Raw genomic sequence first — 15,012 nt, 5'->3', positions numbered from 1 at the left:
GATTTCGAATGAATAGAACTTTTTACATGGCTTGACGGAGGGTCAAACCACGACGAGTTCACCCCAAATTTGATGTGTTGGGGTTTTAGAATATGTAGATCAAGTTTAACGGAGTGGATTATCCACAATGTAGCTCAATCAAGTGATCATCAATGACTAAGAAACTTAGTGGACGTCCACTTAAGTTGACATAAGTTTTTCTATATATAATAATATATATATATATATATATATATATATATATAATCTATATATACTATAGAGAGAGAGAGAGAGAGAGAGAGAGAGAGAGCAGAGAGAAGACATGAGGATAATTTTTAGCCAACACACCCACCCAAATTTTTTTAAATGCTTGGTAGACCAAGCAAACCCAATTTCAATATATATTATATATATATTATAAATATATATTATATATATATATAATACTATATATAATAATATATATATATAATGATAAATATTATAATATATAACATATAGAGAGAGAGAGAAGAAGAGAAGAGAGAGATGAGAAGATGAGAAATATGGGTATGCTTGGAAACCAAGCAAAAAAAATAGCTTTGTAGTGAGGTGTCCAATCCCCCTCCAACTCATCTCAAAAAGGTGGGAACAAATTCAAATGGCTAGTGAGTGGATGGAGGATACACATCACTACGCAATATAAAATTTGTGTTGTACCCAAGCATACCCATAATTTCTCACACACACGCACCACACACACGACCAACATACACCCCAAACACACACACACCCCACACACATATATATATATATATATATATATATATATATATATATAACTATATATATATATATATATATATATATAATAATATATATATTATATATATATATATATATATATATATATATATAATAGATGAGAGAGAGAGACGAGATGAGAGAGAGAGAAAGAGAGAGCATTAATGGTATCATATGTCATATGAGAGGATTCCCTCCATATACAATGACTGAGTATACCCCCGTGCTAAGCACGGCCCTCGCCTCTTTTCTACCATTGCACTTGGAACATAGTATATGTTTAAACAAATTTCCCATATAACATGTACATGAAGTTGCTTGAGTGACAACCAATCATGAATTTTTACGAAGGAGTTATCTCTTGATGCATATTTTACTTCATCATACAAAGCAATGCAAACTAACCTCTTAACTATACCGTGCATCAAAGACAAACATTACAATATCGTATATTTATCATTAGGGAGAAAAAGAAACGAAGCCAGTAAAAAGAAGAGAAATAAGAGCAAAGCCTGAAATAGAACTATTGTAGGCTTAAACATGGTCTTGTATTATTTAGGCGAGGAAATTTCCTACTCCGAGATCTTCTTAATGACCTTCTCCATCACCTGAAAACCATAGAAGTTCCCCATCACTGAATCTAAGAGAAAAATTATAGAAAATGATGATTGACATGTCCAAAAAAATATTATCAAATATTAAAATCCACTACCATAAATCATCAATTAAGTATAATAATCTCTTTATTAATGTGTCTTTTCAAAAATTCTTTATTAATGTTAAAGAGAAATAAATAGAAAATTGTGAATGTAAGGTTATTGAAGTTGAAAATAGTAATAGATATAAACTTTACAAACATATAATTATAAATACTTCTTCATCTATTACAACTTATAATTTACCCACACAAACACAAAATCTTTTCTTTTGCAAAGAAAAATATGACTCACACCAATAGAAAGAACATCCTTCTAATGTTTTGTTCCTAATCAGAAACATATATACTTTACAAATACACAATTATGAATTATGCCTTAGCATCAATTATTTATTCCTTTATTGTGCCATGGAAACTGAAATATCACAATAAAGATCATTCTTTCATAACTGTCATTACCCAAACTTCTAAAAATGATCCTAACTGTCATTGACGAAATTTAGAAACTTTAGCATTTATCTTCATGGTTATACCATCCCTAGCCATCATTAACCAAAATTTTAAAGATCACATAACTACTCAAAACTAAAACCAAAATAGCACAATAAAGGTCAATATTTTCAATGCATAAATGTGTGAAAAAGGCTGGTTACTATAAAAGACATACTTTGAAAATTCTTATAGAGAATAGTTATACAGTTTCCAGTTGCATTGATTTGAGATTCTCCTTCTCTCCAACGACTTCTTATTTTTCGATATAAATTGCAGCTCTTGAGCTCTCAAGTTCGACCTTAGAAGCAACCAACTTTTAAATATCTATAGCTAGCTGCACTTCTCCAGCATTTTTTCTCTATATAAAGATTCCTTCCACTCCTTCAATAATCTAAAATTTGCATCTCTCCTTTTCCTTATCCTGCAGCTTCTGCATTTTGCCATCCAATAATTGCTCTCCCATCAAATTTTGCTCCTCTCTATAGCTAATCTCAATTTTCTTCTTCTCCAGATCATCCAGTTTCTCTTTAAGATCTTCCTCGAAGGAATTTCTTTTTTTATCCAACTCCAACTCAAATTCTTGATTCTAGGAATCCAGAGACAACTTAAGATCACCAAGGAGCTTCTGAACCTTCAACCTCATAGAAAAATATAAAAGGGTCAAGCTTAATTAAGGGAAGAAGATAAAGAAAAAGTAGCTTTAAAAAGGTATTGGAAGTGTAATTAGAAACCAGTGATGAGAAAATTCAAAATCAGAAAATACACATATTTTAGCTCCTTGACCTATTGCAACCGACATGATTATGAAGTCTAAGAAATAATCCAAATCTTGACTCCTATGATGCATAGATGAAAAGTTGAAATTTTAGAACATAGATTAAAAGGTTTTTACATTAAAGGAAGCATAATATTTGCAAAAAAATGTTAGAATTCATGGCAATTTCTATGATTCACCCGCTTTTAGTATTTAACACTACTAGCTGAAATTGTTTCAACCATGCATATGCATTACTTTGATGTTGGAGTTGGGTCTTGTTCGTATATTCATGATTGACAATTATTCAATCACTTTACTCAATAGAAAAGAAATATGTAACAACAAACAATTCATTTAAAACCAACATATTAGAGGGGGAAAATTATGAATGTCATACTTGTAGGATCTTTTTAGAACACCAATAACACCTAATAAGGTAAGAAATTGGTCGAACTTGTAGCTATAAGATACCTTGATGAATTATTAATGCATTTTGGCTTGAAAAATGAGCATTTGAAACGATCCAAGAGAATTTACCGGCATACATAAAAATGAGCATTTGAAACGATCCAATGATGTATTGAAAAAAAATAAAGGCTATGGAGACAAATATAATGACTTTTGTAGCATGAATAATAATTAACAAATTTAGTTCAAGAGTGTTAACATAGTCTATAATGAAACTATTTTGACTAACATTTATCTAAAGCTTACACCAAAACTTTAAAAAAGGTAATATTTGCTACTTTAAACGTAAAAGAAGTTGATACCTGACTGGTTCTTCCATTCTCATCTGAAAATTTTTAATCAATCAGTTTGAGCCTGAAGCAAAGAGGATAACTAAACACACAACATAAGTCGATCAATTGAAATGATTAAAATCTTTAAAACCTGAAATTTGAAAAAGGCGAAAAAAGATAATTCGTACGAATAGCGAATAATTCCAATCACAAAAAAATATCAATTCATTCCAATCAAGCTCTCAAGTTAGTTACAGTTTTTCAACACTGTCAAATGATTTACTCGATGTCAAGAAACTTTCAAGCAACATGCAACTTGCAACATTTCCTTGTTTTGCAGGACATTGATATATATATATAGGCTTTGCAATCAGGCAACATGCAACATGACAACGGCAACATGACAAACTACTTGGATTTACTCAATGTCAGATTGCTTAATAAAGATGGTAAATAACAGTGAAGATAATATCAAAGGCTAGACTTAAGAAGAGTTTTTCGAATTACCTGATGTAATGAGAGCTAATTTACTTGAGTGGATTATGAATGTAATGAATGTAATTGTATAATAATGGGAACTTTGAGGGAGAAACATGAGTTTGGAGGGAAAATATATGCATTAATTACCTTGGTTGTATTTGAACAAAATAAACCAAAATAAACCAACAGGATGTCAAATGGAAAAATATAATACAAACTCTATAAATAACTCAGAATTGACTAATTTTAGAATAACAACACTCAAAAGCAATTTTTTAGGTAACCATGTGTAATTTCTCAATTGAATATATGGAGGACACACAAAATTATCATAGAATAATTGCTATATTAACTCCATTTACAAAAGAATAATTTGCATAATACATGATAAACACTAAAAACATAGTTGAGTGTGATAATCAGGGACCGGATCGAGTCACCTTTGGTAAGATCATTGACAGATCAACACCAATATAGCTATTTCTAACTTGCTTCATTTGTTCAGTTAGTCTATCTGAATAACTCACCATGTCATAAAGAGTAAGCATGATATATATATGATAAGAACTAAGCTGAGCGTATAATTGTGTGAAACTGAAAGAACATATTGGAAGAGACGAAGGCAATAGACGGACAACACTATAAACTGCAACAAACCTTTCATGTAAATACTTTCATGAAATATTAACACAGAATAATATTTTGCCAGGAGTTTGGACTATACAAAGCCTTAACATTGCTTCTTTTTCAACCATGCACCCATTAACAGAGAGGAAGATATTTCTTTCAGTTTGACAAATCATAATGAAGGAAGAGCTAAATTATACAAAAAAGAAAAAGATCCATACTATTGCCACTTCTTGATGAGAAGTGAGCGTAGTAAATGAATCCACCACATTCAGCAACTGCAATACTAAAGGAAATATTTATAAGAATCATAAATAATGGAGATGCAATATTATACACATATAAGAAGAAAAATATGTATAAATAATTTGTTAAAAAAACATTTATTGAAAAAAATATAAATACTCTACAATGGTTATAGTTATAACATCTACAATTCTATAAATGAACAAAAAGATATCAAATTAATTTGACTTCAGATCCTAAGAAACAAAATTTGATAATAAAATTAATAAAAATAATCAAATATAGTAAACTGTCATACATAGAATGTTGGCATTCCCCTTCAATCATGTTTCAGCTTAGTTTAATGAAAGCAAAAGAAATATATGGCTAAAAGAATATCATTGTATAGCTTGGTTGTGGTTTAGTAAACTGTCTAGGGTCAACTGTGTTTGAACTTAGGAAGGAATCCTCTGAGCCATTTTTCATTCAAATCAAATAGAATCACGTGTTTACTTTTCCTTAAAATAGAATCACACGTTTACTTTTCCTTTAACAATTGTTACATTCATGCATTACTTTGCTTCCAGAAAATATATTTTCTGAATTTTTTACTATGCTGGCCTTTCTGTAGTTTTTTGCATTTTCTGACCTTTCTCTTCAACTTTGCAGGCAAGTAACATATAACAGACATAAGTGTTCAACTTGCGCACACATGGGCTCTTTATATTTAGAAGAAAACCAATTGAAAATTAAAATTCATAGAAAGGCAAATTTTTGCATGGAGTTCTGTTGTCATTCTTTTATCCTCTGCACAACCTTTTGGTTAAATCCTCAAAATTCTAATTTCTCGCTTAATGTTCAGTTTGTTCTTTTTTTTCTCTGCTGCTGCTGGTGTAGGCATAAATATGCTAAAACATACCCACAAGATGTGACATTATTTCCATTATGGTAACTGTTCCGATATAATGATTTTGTGTGACATTATATTATATATTCATAATACTGCTAATGAAAAGGGCTAAAGGTCAAATCTTTTGTTCTTCAAGTTTTACCAGCAAACTATTTTAGGCTTCTTTTTTTAAGCATTATCTTAATTCATTTTGACTTCAGTAACGAAATCAGCATTTTGGCAGGGATGATATGTACATAATTTGACTTCAGTTAGCTTATGATCATACAACATTAGTTGTTTAAATTCATGCAAAATATTATCTACCATACATGCTTTAACATTTGGGCAGGGATGATATGTACATAATTTGTCTGTTAAGAAATAAGTATGAAAGTAAACTGAGAAAGTAATTAAGGCTTTACATTTCTTGTAATCAGATAAACCATAGAATTTCCAAAATTTCAATGTGGCATAAGTCTCGTGTGCTTCATTTACTCTTTTCTTTCTCTCTATGCAACAACTCTCTTTTCTGGGTTCTTTTGAGAGTGTACTATTTTGACTGTAATCGCTAACATGATTGAAGGAACTACACATTCCACTAAATATCACTTAATCTAACAATATAATTACTCAATCAATCTACCCCTAAGAGTGTTCAACCTAAAATTTACAAATAACTCAATTCTAAATAATTAAGCATAAAAATAATTGAAAATCAAAAAATTCAAAAATTACATTATGTTCCAAGAAATTCAAAATAAATTGGAAAATGAGTTGAGAAGAGATACATTGTCGTCTTTGTCTTCGAGGTCTTTGGAGTCAGAAGCCTATGGAAGAAAAAGAGGACTTTGATCTGAAGTAAACAGAACAGATATGACAAAATCAATACATCATCAAAGAAGACTTTGATCTGAATCCACCTGCAATTTCCATCACTAAATATCATCAATCAGGACATAAAATCCTCATAATCAATCAATACTGTTCAACAAAGGGTTATGATCACTAAATTTAAGGAATTATAATCCAGCAATTTTAAGGAATTTTTAAGGAATTTTTTTATTTGTGTTCACCTGTTGATACTTGAAGGCACATTCTCAGATGACACGATCACAACTTGGATATCCTTGAGAGATTGTGAATATTTTCAAAATAAATAAAAAATAAAATTTTCAAAAAGTATATATAAAAAGCTCACATTTTGTTCAAGATGAGTATAAGAAGAATAAGAAGATGATGAATCTACTTGCTCATCTTGCTGCAACCCAAGAAATTCTAAAGCTTTGCTTCCAGAATCCACAGTAGTAACTGAAACATCATCGAAACAATTAGTAAAAAAAGAAGGAAAATTGAAAGCATGAAAGGATGAAATTGGCAATCTTTGAAGGTTAATTCAACAAATCCTGCAACGCAAATCAACCTCAAATAACTCAGCATCCACGCTGCTCTCCCCACTCAAATCAACCTCTTCAGCGCAATGCTGGAAAACACTGCACAAAGGTCCAAAATAAAAAAAAAAGTTAGGGTTAGGGTTTTGAACGGACTCGAGGAGGGATGGATAGAGGAGGTGGCGGTGGCGGCGGAATAGGGCGTCAGCGAGGTGTGAGGGGAGGCGCTCCAGCGTATAATCGCTTCTGACGTCTCCATGCCTCGACGATGGTGGCCGTTGACGATGCCGAAGAGAGGAGAGGAGCTGAGGATCGAGGGGTTTGAGCTTAGGTTTGGGGATCGGCGATTGTCGAGCCTCGGGGATCGGAAGGCCGAGATCGTCTTCGATGATTTCTTGAGGCGATTTTTTTATCTCTGGTGAATGAGGATAGGGGTGAGAAGAGGTGGAATTATAGGGGGTGTTTTGAAATTTGAATTTTGAGCTGATACGGGATATAGGTGTGGGAGGAGAGAGACTGTTCAATTTACTGTAGCATGATCTCTGAATTCACCCTTTCGTATAGATTTCATATATATATATATATATATATATATATATATATATGAGAAATATGTGTATGTTTGGTACCAAGCACAAAAAGTTGTGCTTGGTAGTAAGGTGACACAATCTCATCCACTCATTCAAATGAGGGACCACATTCACCATTTGAATGAGTGGAGAAGATTGCGCCACCTCACTACCAAGCATAAAATTTGTGTTTGGTACCAAGCATACTCATGCACGTTTTGTACCTAATTGATTTGAGCAAAAATTTGTACCTAGTTATTAAAGTTTTATATGTACTTATGCACGTTTTGTACCTACTTAAGCACGTTTTGTACCTCGTAGCTCTTGAAAAAAATTTATTGCACCCACATAATCAAGATTTGTACTCACTTAATTAAGTTTTCTATATATAAGCATGTTTTGTACCCACTTAGCCACGCTTTCTACTTATTAATGTTTTGTACTCACTTATGCACGTTTTGCACCTCATTGATCTGGAAAACAAATTTGTACCTAGTTATTAAAGTTTTGTACCTACTTGAGCACGTTTCGTACCTACTTAAGCACGTTTTGTACCTCGTAGCTCTTGAAAAAAATTATTGCACCCACATAATCAAGATTTGTACCCACTTAGCCACGTTTTCTACTTATTAATGTTTTGTACTTACTTATGCACATTTATCACCTCATTGATCTGGAAAACAAATTTGTACCTGGTTATTAAAGTTTTGTACCTACTTGAGCACGTTTTGTACCTACTTAAGCATGTTTTGTACCTCGTAGCTCTTAAAAAAATTTATTGCACCCACATAATCAAGATTTGTACCCACTTAGCCACGTTTTCTACTTATTAATGTTTTGTACCCACTTATGCATATTTTGCACCTCATTGATCTGGAAAACAAATTTGTACCTAGTTATTAAAGTTTTGTACCTACTTGAGCACGTTTTATACCTACTTAAGCACGTTTTGTACCTTGTAGCTCTTGAAAAAATATATTGTACTCACTTAATCAAATTTTGTACCTACTTATGCACGTTTTCTACCTACTTAGACACGTTTTGTACCTCATTGATCAGGAAAAAAATAGTGTACTTATTAATGTTTTGTACCAACTTATGCACGTTTTCTACCTACTTAGACACGTTTTGTACCTCATTGATCAGGAAAAAAATATTGTACTTATTAATGTTTTGTACCAACTTATGCACGTTTTGTACCTCATTGATCTTGAAAAAAAATTTGTACCCACTTATGCACGTTTTGTACCTCATTGATCTGGGAAAAAAAATTGTACCCAATTATTAACGTTTTGTACCTACTTATGCACGTTTTGTACGTATTTAAGCACGTTTTGTACCTCGTAGCTCTTAAAAAAAATTATTGTACCCACATATTCAAGTTTTGTACCTACTTATGCACGTTTTCTATCTACTTAGGCACGTTTTGTACCACATTGATCTGGAAAAAAATATTGTACCTATTTATGTTTTGTACCCACTTATGCACGTTTTGTACCTAATTGATCTGGAAAAAAATTTATACCCAGTTATTAAAGTTTTGTACCTACTTATGCATGTTTTGTACCTACTTAAGCATGTTTTGTACCTCGTAGCTCTTGAAAAAATTTATTGTACCTACTTAATCAAGTTTTGTACCCACTTATTAAAGTTTTGTACCAAGTTAGGCACATTTTGTACCTACTTAGGCATGTTTTGTACCTCATGGCTCTGTAAAAAAATTTCTTCCAACTTGAGCATGTTTTTGTACCCACTTATGCACATTATGTATCTCATAGACCTGGAAAAAATTTTGTACCTCATAGACCTGGAAATAATTAAATTCAAATTATCATCCATACATAATTAATCCATACAACCGCATTATCATCTATACAACCAAATCATCCATATATACATAAACTTTAATTGAAATTATCATCCATACTTGATTAATCGATACAACCACATTATCAGCCATATATGATTAATCCATACAACCAAATCATCCATACGTACATAAACTTTAATTCAAATTTTCAACATTCTTCAGAAACACATGTTTTGTTTTGGCCCACCGTTAACTTTGTTTTGGCCCTCTGTTATCTTTCTCGACCACCACTTGCAACATTTTTCATCTACAAAAAAAATTACAACTTTAACATGACAAATGCATCTACAGTAAAAAAATATTAAATCAAGATTAAATATAATACCTTAGCTAAAGGACAACTCGTTATATAATGTCATTTTAAAAAAATATTAAATCAAGATTAAATATAATACCTTAGCTAAAGGACAACTCGTTATATAATGTCATTTTCCCTTACAAAATCCCTTAGCTAAAGGACAACTCGTTATATAATGTCATTTTCCCTTACAAAATCCACAAAATCTTTATTTTTTTTATACTATTTTCTTGTGCTATCTCCATTCTGGACTTAATTCTAGTAGCTTGTGTTGGTCGTCCCTTCGTGGCAATAGGCTTATCTGGATCACGAATAGTGATTTGAGTTGCTTCCTCTACAGAGATGGGTATGGATGAAGTAGGCATCTTATTGCTGGCATTGCTCTCATTTCCATTGTCGTTATGTTCATTTTCTTTCTTGTAAGCACCAACTTCTTTAAAAAATGAGTCTAAAAAAGCACTGAACTTATCATAAAGTGTACTTGAAGTCAATGTATCTTCTAGTGCCTTGTTACATCTACTCCTGAGGGCCTAATGTTTAATGATAGAGAGTTGGTCTTCACTATTTGAAATGTAATTTCTAACAACTCCGCAACCAACATGTCTTGCTTTAATTGTCCATCGTTGTATAATATATCTTGATGGAATTTCTAATACTTGCTTCTTTACTAAAATGTGCAAGCTATGTTTGCATAATATACCTTCCATCTCAAATTTTGCACAAGAGCACTTAATTCTTTTATCTTTGGATGCATCAAAAACAACATGATGTTTTACCCTCTTCTTGCTCTCAGCCTCGCGATCTATATTCCAAACGGCATAAGTAGCACTTGCGCCGTCCTTCGACAACCTTTCATGAAGCATGGAGTAACTATCCTTGAGTTCTTTCTGAAAGATAGTAAACATATTCTTTGTGTAATTCTTCCTAGCTTGTTTTTCAATGGGATGTTCAATTATCAATGTGGGAACAGAGTTTGTGGACTTAAAATCTTGCTCAAGTTCAGCGGCTCGGCGAGCTTCGACAGCTTTATCATATTGCTTAACAAAATCATGTAACTCGGTATTTGCATTCACAAAATGATCAAAAAAAGGAATTAATTCCCTCACTCCGCTGAGTAGATGTCATTCCTGCAGTAAAAGTGTCTTTAAGATACACTGGAGCCCAATGATCTCGATGATTGTATAAATTTACTAACCAACTCCTTTTATCTGCACCATATTTGTCCCTCATTTCTTCCCAACGCTTTTCAAAATTTTCTTCCGATTTACTCCAATACCATTTGTTATACTTTACACCAACATCCTCACCATAATCATTATGCATTGATTGAAGATTTTGTAAGGCATTCCTACGAAGGTGCCAAGAACAAAAGCGATGGCGAGTTTTAGGAAAAACTTTGTGAATAGCACCACACATAGCTTTATCTTGATCAGTGATGATTGTTACTGGTGCTATACCCGACATACATTTTAACCATTGGCTAAATAACCATATAAACGTCTCCTCCGTTTCATCGGCCAGTAACGCACACCCAAATAGAGTAGACTGTCGATGATGGTTAACGCCCGTAAATGGTGCAAACGGCAATTTTAAATTGTTCGTTCTATATGTAACATCAAAGCAAACAACATCTCCAAATTGCAAGTAAGAATTCCTCGACCTACCATCCATCCAAAAAACACTTCTCATCGTCCCATCATTTTCTAAATCAAGTGCAAAGTAAAATTGAGGATCATATACCTTTTTCTCTTGAAATTGACGAACTATGCTCACGCACTCATGATCGACATTATTTTTTCGTTTAATTCTAAGTTGTGCTTGGCATTCTTGTTGAGTGAGAGAGCCTTGCTCATTTCCATGAGCAACGTCTACAACCTTACAAATGGTCGAAGGCCGTAAACCTTGATTGTCATGAGTATCTATCAACCTTCTTGTCGATTGAGCTCGATGAAGTGTCTGATGTGAGTAGTGCTTCTTTACCTGATTTGGGGTGGTTAATGGATGACCATTATGATTAATGTTTAAATTTCGGACCACCCATTTTTCAGTGCTTCTATCGAGTCCAATAACCATTCTTGCGTTGCATCCACATCTTGTATCGAACTTTCGAACAACATTCCGACCATCTTCTCTTTTATCTTTTAAAAATTTAAATCCTTCCTTGTCACATACATATATTCTAGATATGATTGTATCTTTCTTTCTCGACCAAGTTGTGTGACCCTTGCGAACACCAAATCCCTTAAGTCTAGCGTATGCATTGTAGAAATTATAAGCTTCCTCATGAGTAGAAAACTTCATTCCAATATATGGATCAACAACAAAATTACCTTCACCATTATCAACGCCAATAGGCTCATCAACATTCTGCTCATGCTCGGATGCCTGTAAAAATAGAGAAACAGAAATTACAAAACTCATTATAAAAGACAACTATTTTGGTATATGTCATTAGATAGTAGTAAACAATAAACAATAAGATATTATCACCTGAGAGAAAAAACTTGTCGTAGATAGTAAACCATAGTCCTCGCCTTCAAGGTCAAGGGCTATATATTTGTTTTCATCTTCAACCATTGTTGTATCACGTGAGAGAATTGTTGGCGTGTCCATACAAGCTATCAAATTATCACATATTAGAAGTTCAAAATCTATAGAAAATCATCCTCAAGTTCATCTTTCAATTTCACTAAACAATTTCATTACGATAATTTAGACTAAAAATTGATAATATTCATAATTCATATCCCAAAATCAACAAGAATTAAAAAACTTCGAGGGCGAGGGGATGCAAAAATAGTTTAGATTTGTTTAAATTATTTTCTTGGGAGCTGACAGTTTAAGTCTGTTTCGTATAGACTTTTAGACCTGTTTTCATGTTGGCACAGCGATACAAAAACACAGAGAATGAGAAAGGATGTGCTCTATAAAGGGTTAGCATTTGTGGATTGGTATATCTTGTCACAATACAACTTGGGATTATTTCTCGGGTCATATGCATAATCATTTGTGCTATTATGTGCATGTAAATCAAGAAGAGAGGTTCATACACGCCTGAGGATATGTAAAGTTAAAGTATGATATTAAAAACTTCATCTTTCAGAAACTAGGGAGCAAACATTTTATTTAATATAATGTGAGCACATCATAAGTACTCGAAGTTCTGAAACCTATTTGTTGCATAGTATAAGTCAACAAAATTGAAAGTTAAGTCTATTAGAAAAAAGCTATACTAGTGCAGAATTCTAAATATATATGAGGGCTCATTAAGTATATTAGAGTCCGCATTTGAATTCAATACTTTTAAACAAATATAAATGTGTAACACCTTAGTATTCGATTCGATCGTTATAATCATTTGTGCTATTTTGTGCATGTAAATCAAGAAGAGAGGTTCATACACGTCTGAGGATATGTAAAGTTAAAGTATGATATTAAAAACTTCATCTTTCAGAAACTAGGGAGCAAACATTTTTAATTAAAAACTAACATACCAAATTTTAATTTAAAACCGCAAACTGGAGGGCGCTTAGGCGGCGTGACCGGAGCGGATGTCGAGGGCGTAGTCGAGGAGAGCGGCGTTGAGCAGCTGGAGAAGAGCGGACGGCGACGCCGCTGAGAGGATGTCGAGGGCGGCGAAGTCGAGGAGAGCGGTGAAGTTGAGGAGAGCAGACGTCGAGGAGTTCAAGGCCGCTCGGCGACGTGATCCGGAGCGGGTGTCGAGGAGTTCGAGGCCGCTCGGCGACGTGATCCGGAGCGGGTGTCGAGGGCAAAGTTGAGGAGAGCGGACGTGTAGAATTCCCCAAGATCGCGATTTTTTTTGCTGGGATTTGGCCGATTAAACAATTTTAGAAATTTGTTTTTCTTTAATGGGAAATTGTTATTAAGTGAGGGTTGAGATGTATTTGGGTTTTTTTGAATCAATGGTCAAGATCGCGCATCCTTAGGCTACATCTAGGGAGTCACCTTAGATTCACTTTACCCATATATATATATATATATATATATATATATATATATATATATATATATATGATATAGTTATATATATATATATATATATATTATATATACCCTATATTATATATATATATATATATACTATATATATATATATATATAGGGAGAAGTATTCCTAAGGTGTAGTGTTCCTAATGTGACCACCTTAGATAATCATTAAGATGCGTGCCTAAATCATATTGATGAGCCTAATGTTATGGATGTATCCATCTCCTGTTAAACTTGATCTACATATTCTAACCCTAAACACACCAAGTTTAGGGTGAACTTCGTAGTTGTTTGCCCTTCATCACTCGTGATTAATTTTAACGGTTCGAATGAATAGAACTTTTGTCACATGGCTCGACGGAGGGGTCAACGATTTGATGGGTTCACCCCACTTGGTTGTGTTGGCGGTTTTAGAATAGTACATCCAGTTCAACGAGCGGATTTCATCCACAATGTAGCTCAATCATGTGATTTTAGTCTGCGTCCTTAGATGATTATCTAGATGTGTCACCTTGAGGAACATTTTTTCATATTATAATTATATATATTATATATATATATTATATATATATATAAAGAGAGAGAGAGACGGAGAGGGGAGGAGAGAACGGGAGGGGCCTGAGCTTGTGTGTGAAATTCCTGCGCTGCAAGTCTATGACATGTGAGCCCCCTACTAGTTCACATCGGTGTGTGGGACTCAACATGTCATTATATGTACTTTTTTTTATGTTTGCTTTTGAGATTGTTTATTATAAAACATGAGCTTATAATGTTGAAAAGTGTAGTGTAATTCTATTTTCAATGCAATAAAAATTATTATTTTTTTATTGCTAGAACTTTAGTTCATAATGATATTGTTATTCATCATTGACTCCATACTATAGCTTGGGATTAGTAGAGTTTAGAATATGACATGTAGTATTAGTTTAACTTTTTTTTTACTATTCTGCTTGAAAATATTATTATGTCAACTCATATCTTTTTCTGCGGAAATCAATTATGATATCCCAATTAAGTATATTGATCCCAATTTAACACAAAAATCCATCACATCAAATTTTTATAATGTTTAAATAAAAATTATAACAAATATAATAATTAAAAAGAATCCGACTTATTTATAGTAATAAAATAAAATATTAAACCACATGCATTGCACGTGCATAAAAACTAGTATATATATATATATATATATATATATATATATATATATATATATATATATATATATATATATATATAT

At 32.8% G+C, this 15,012-nt stretch overlaps 1 protein-coding gene across 1 annotated transcript; it reads right to left on the bottom strand.

The window, feature by feature from the left end:
* On the bottom strand, positions 2,307-12,385 carry LOC109838313 (protein FAR1-RELATED SEQUENCE 5-like). The gene is made up of 6 exons (XM_020406763.1): positions 12,252-12,385; positions 10,957-12,146; positions 10,462-10,871; positions 9,985-10,209; positions 6,835-6,944; positions 2,307-2,501 (listed from the first exon to the last, which is right to left on the bottom strand). Exons 1-6 carry the CDS (start codon positions 12,372-12,374, stop codon positions 2,307-2,309), a joined length of 2,253 nt encoding a protein of 750 aa, XP_020262352.1. The 5' UTR covers positions 12,375-12,385.

This window comes from Asparagus officinalis, chromosome 4 (assembly GCF_001876935.1).
Source record: "Asparagus officinalis chromosome 4, Aspof.V1, whole genome shotgun sequence".
In the NCBI taxonomy this organism is placed as follows: Eukaryota; Viridiplantae; Streptophyta; class Magnoliopsida; order Asparagales; family Asparagaceae; genus Asparagus; species Asparagus officinalis.
Note: the sequence above shows the minus strand (reverse complement) of the source record. Positions and strands in the feature narration are given on the sequence as shown.

Excerpts from the sequence above, each read along its gene's own strand:
- LOC109838313 (XM_020406763.1), bottom strand. The coding sequence starts at position 12,374 with ATGGACACGCCAACAATTCTCTCACGTGATACAACAATGGTTGAAGAT. Across the intron at positions 6,945-9,984 it reads GGAGATAGCACAAGAAAATA|TTACTACTGTGGATTCTGGA; the intron begins GTATAAAAAAAA and ends ATGATGTTTCAG. Across the intron at positions 2,502-6,834 it reads ATACTCATCTTGAACAAAAT|AATCAAGAATTTGAGTTGGA; the intron begins GTGAGCTTTTTA and ends CTGGATTCCTAG.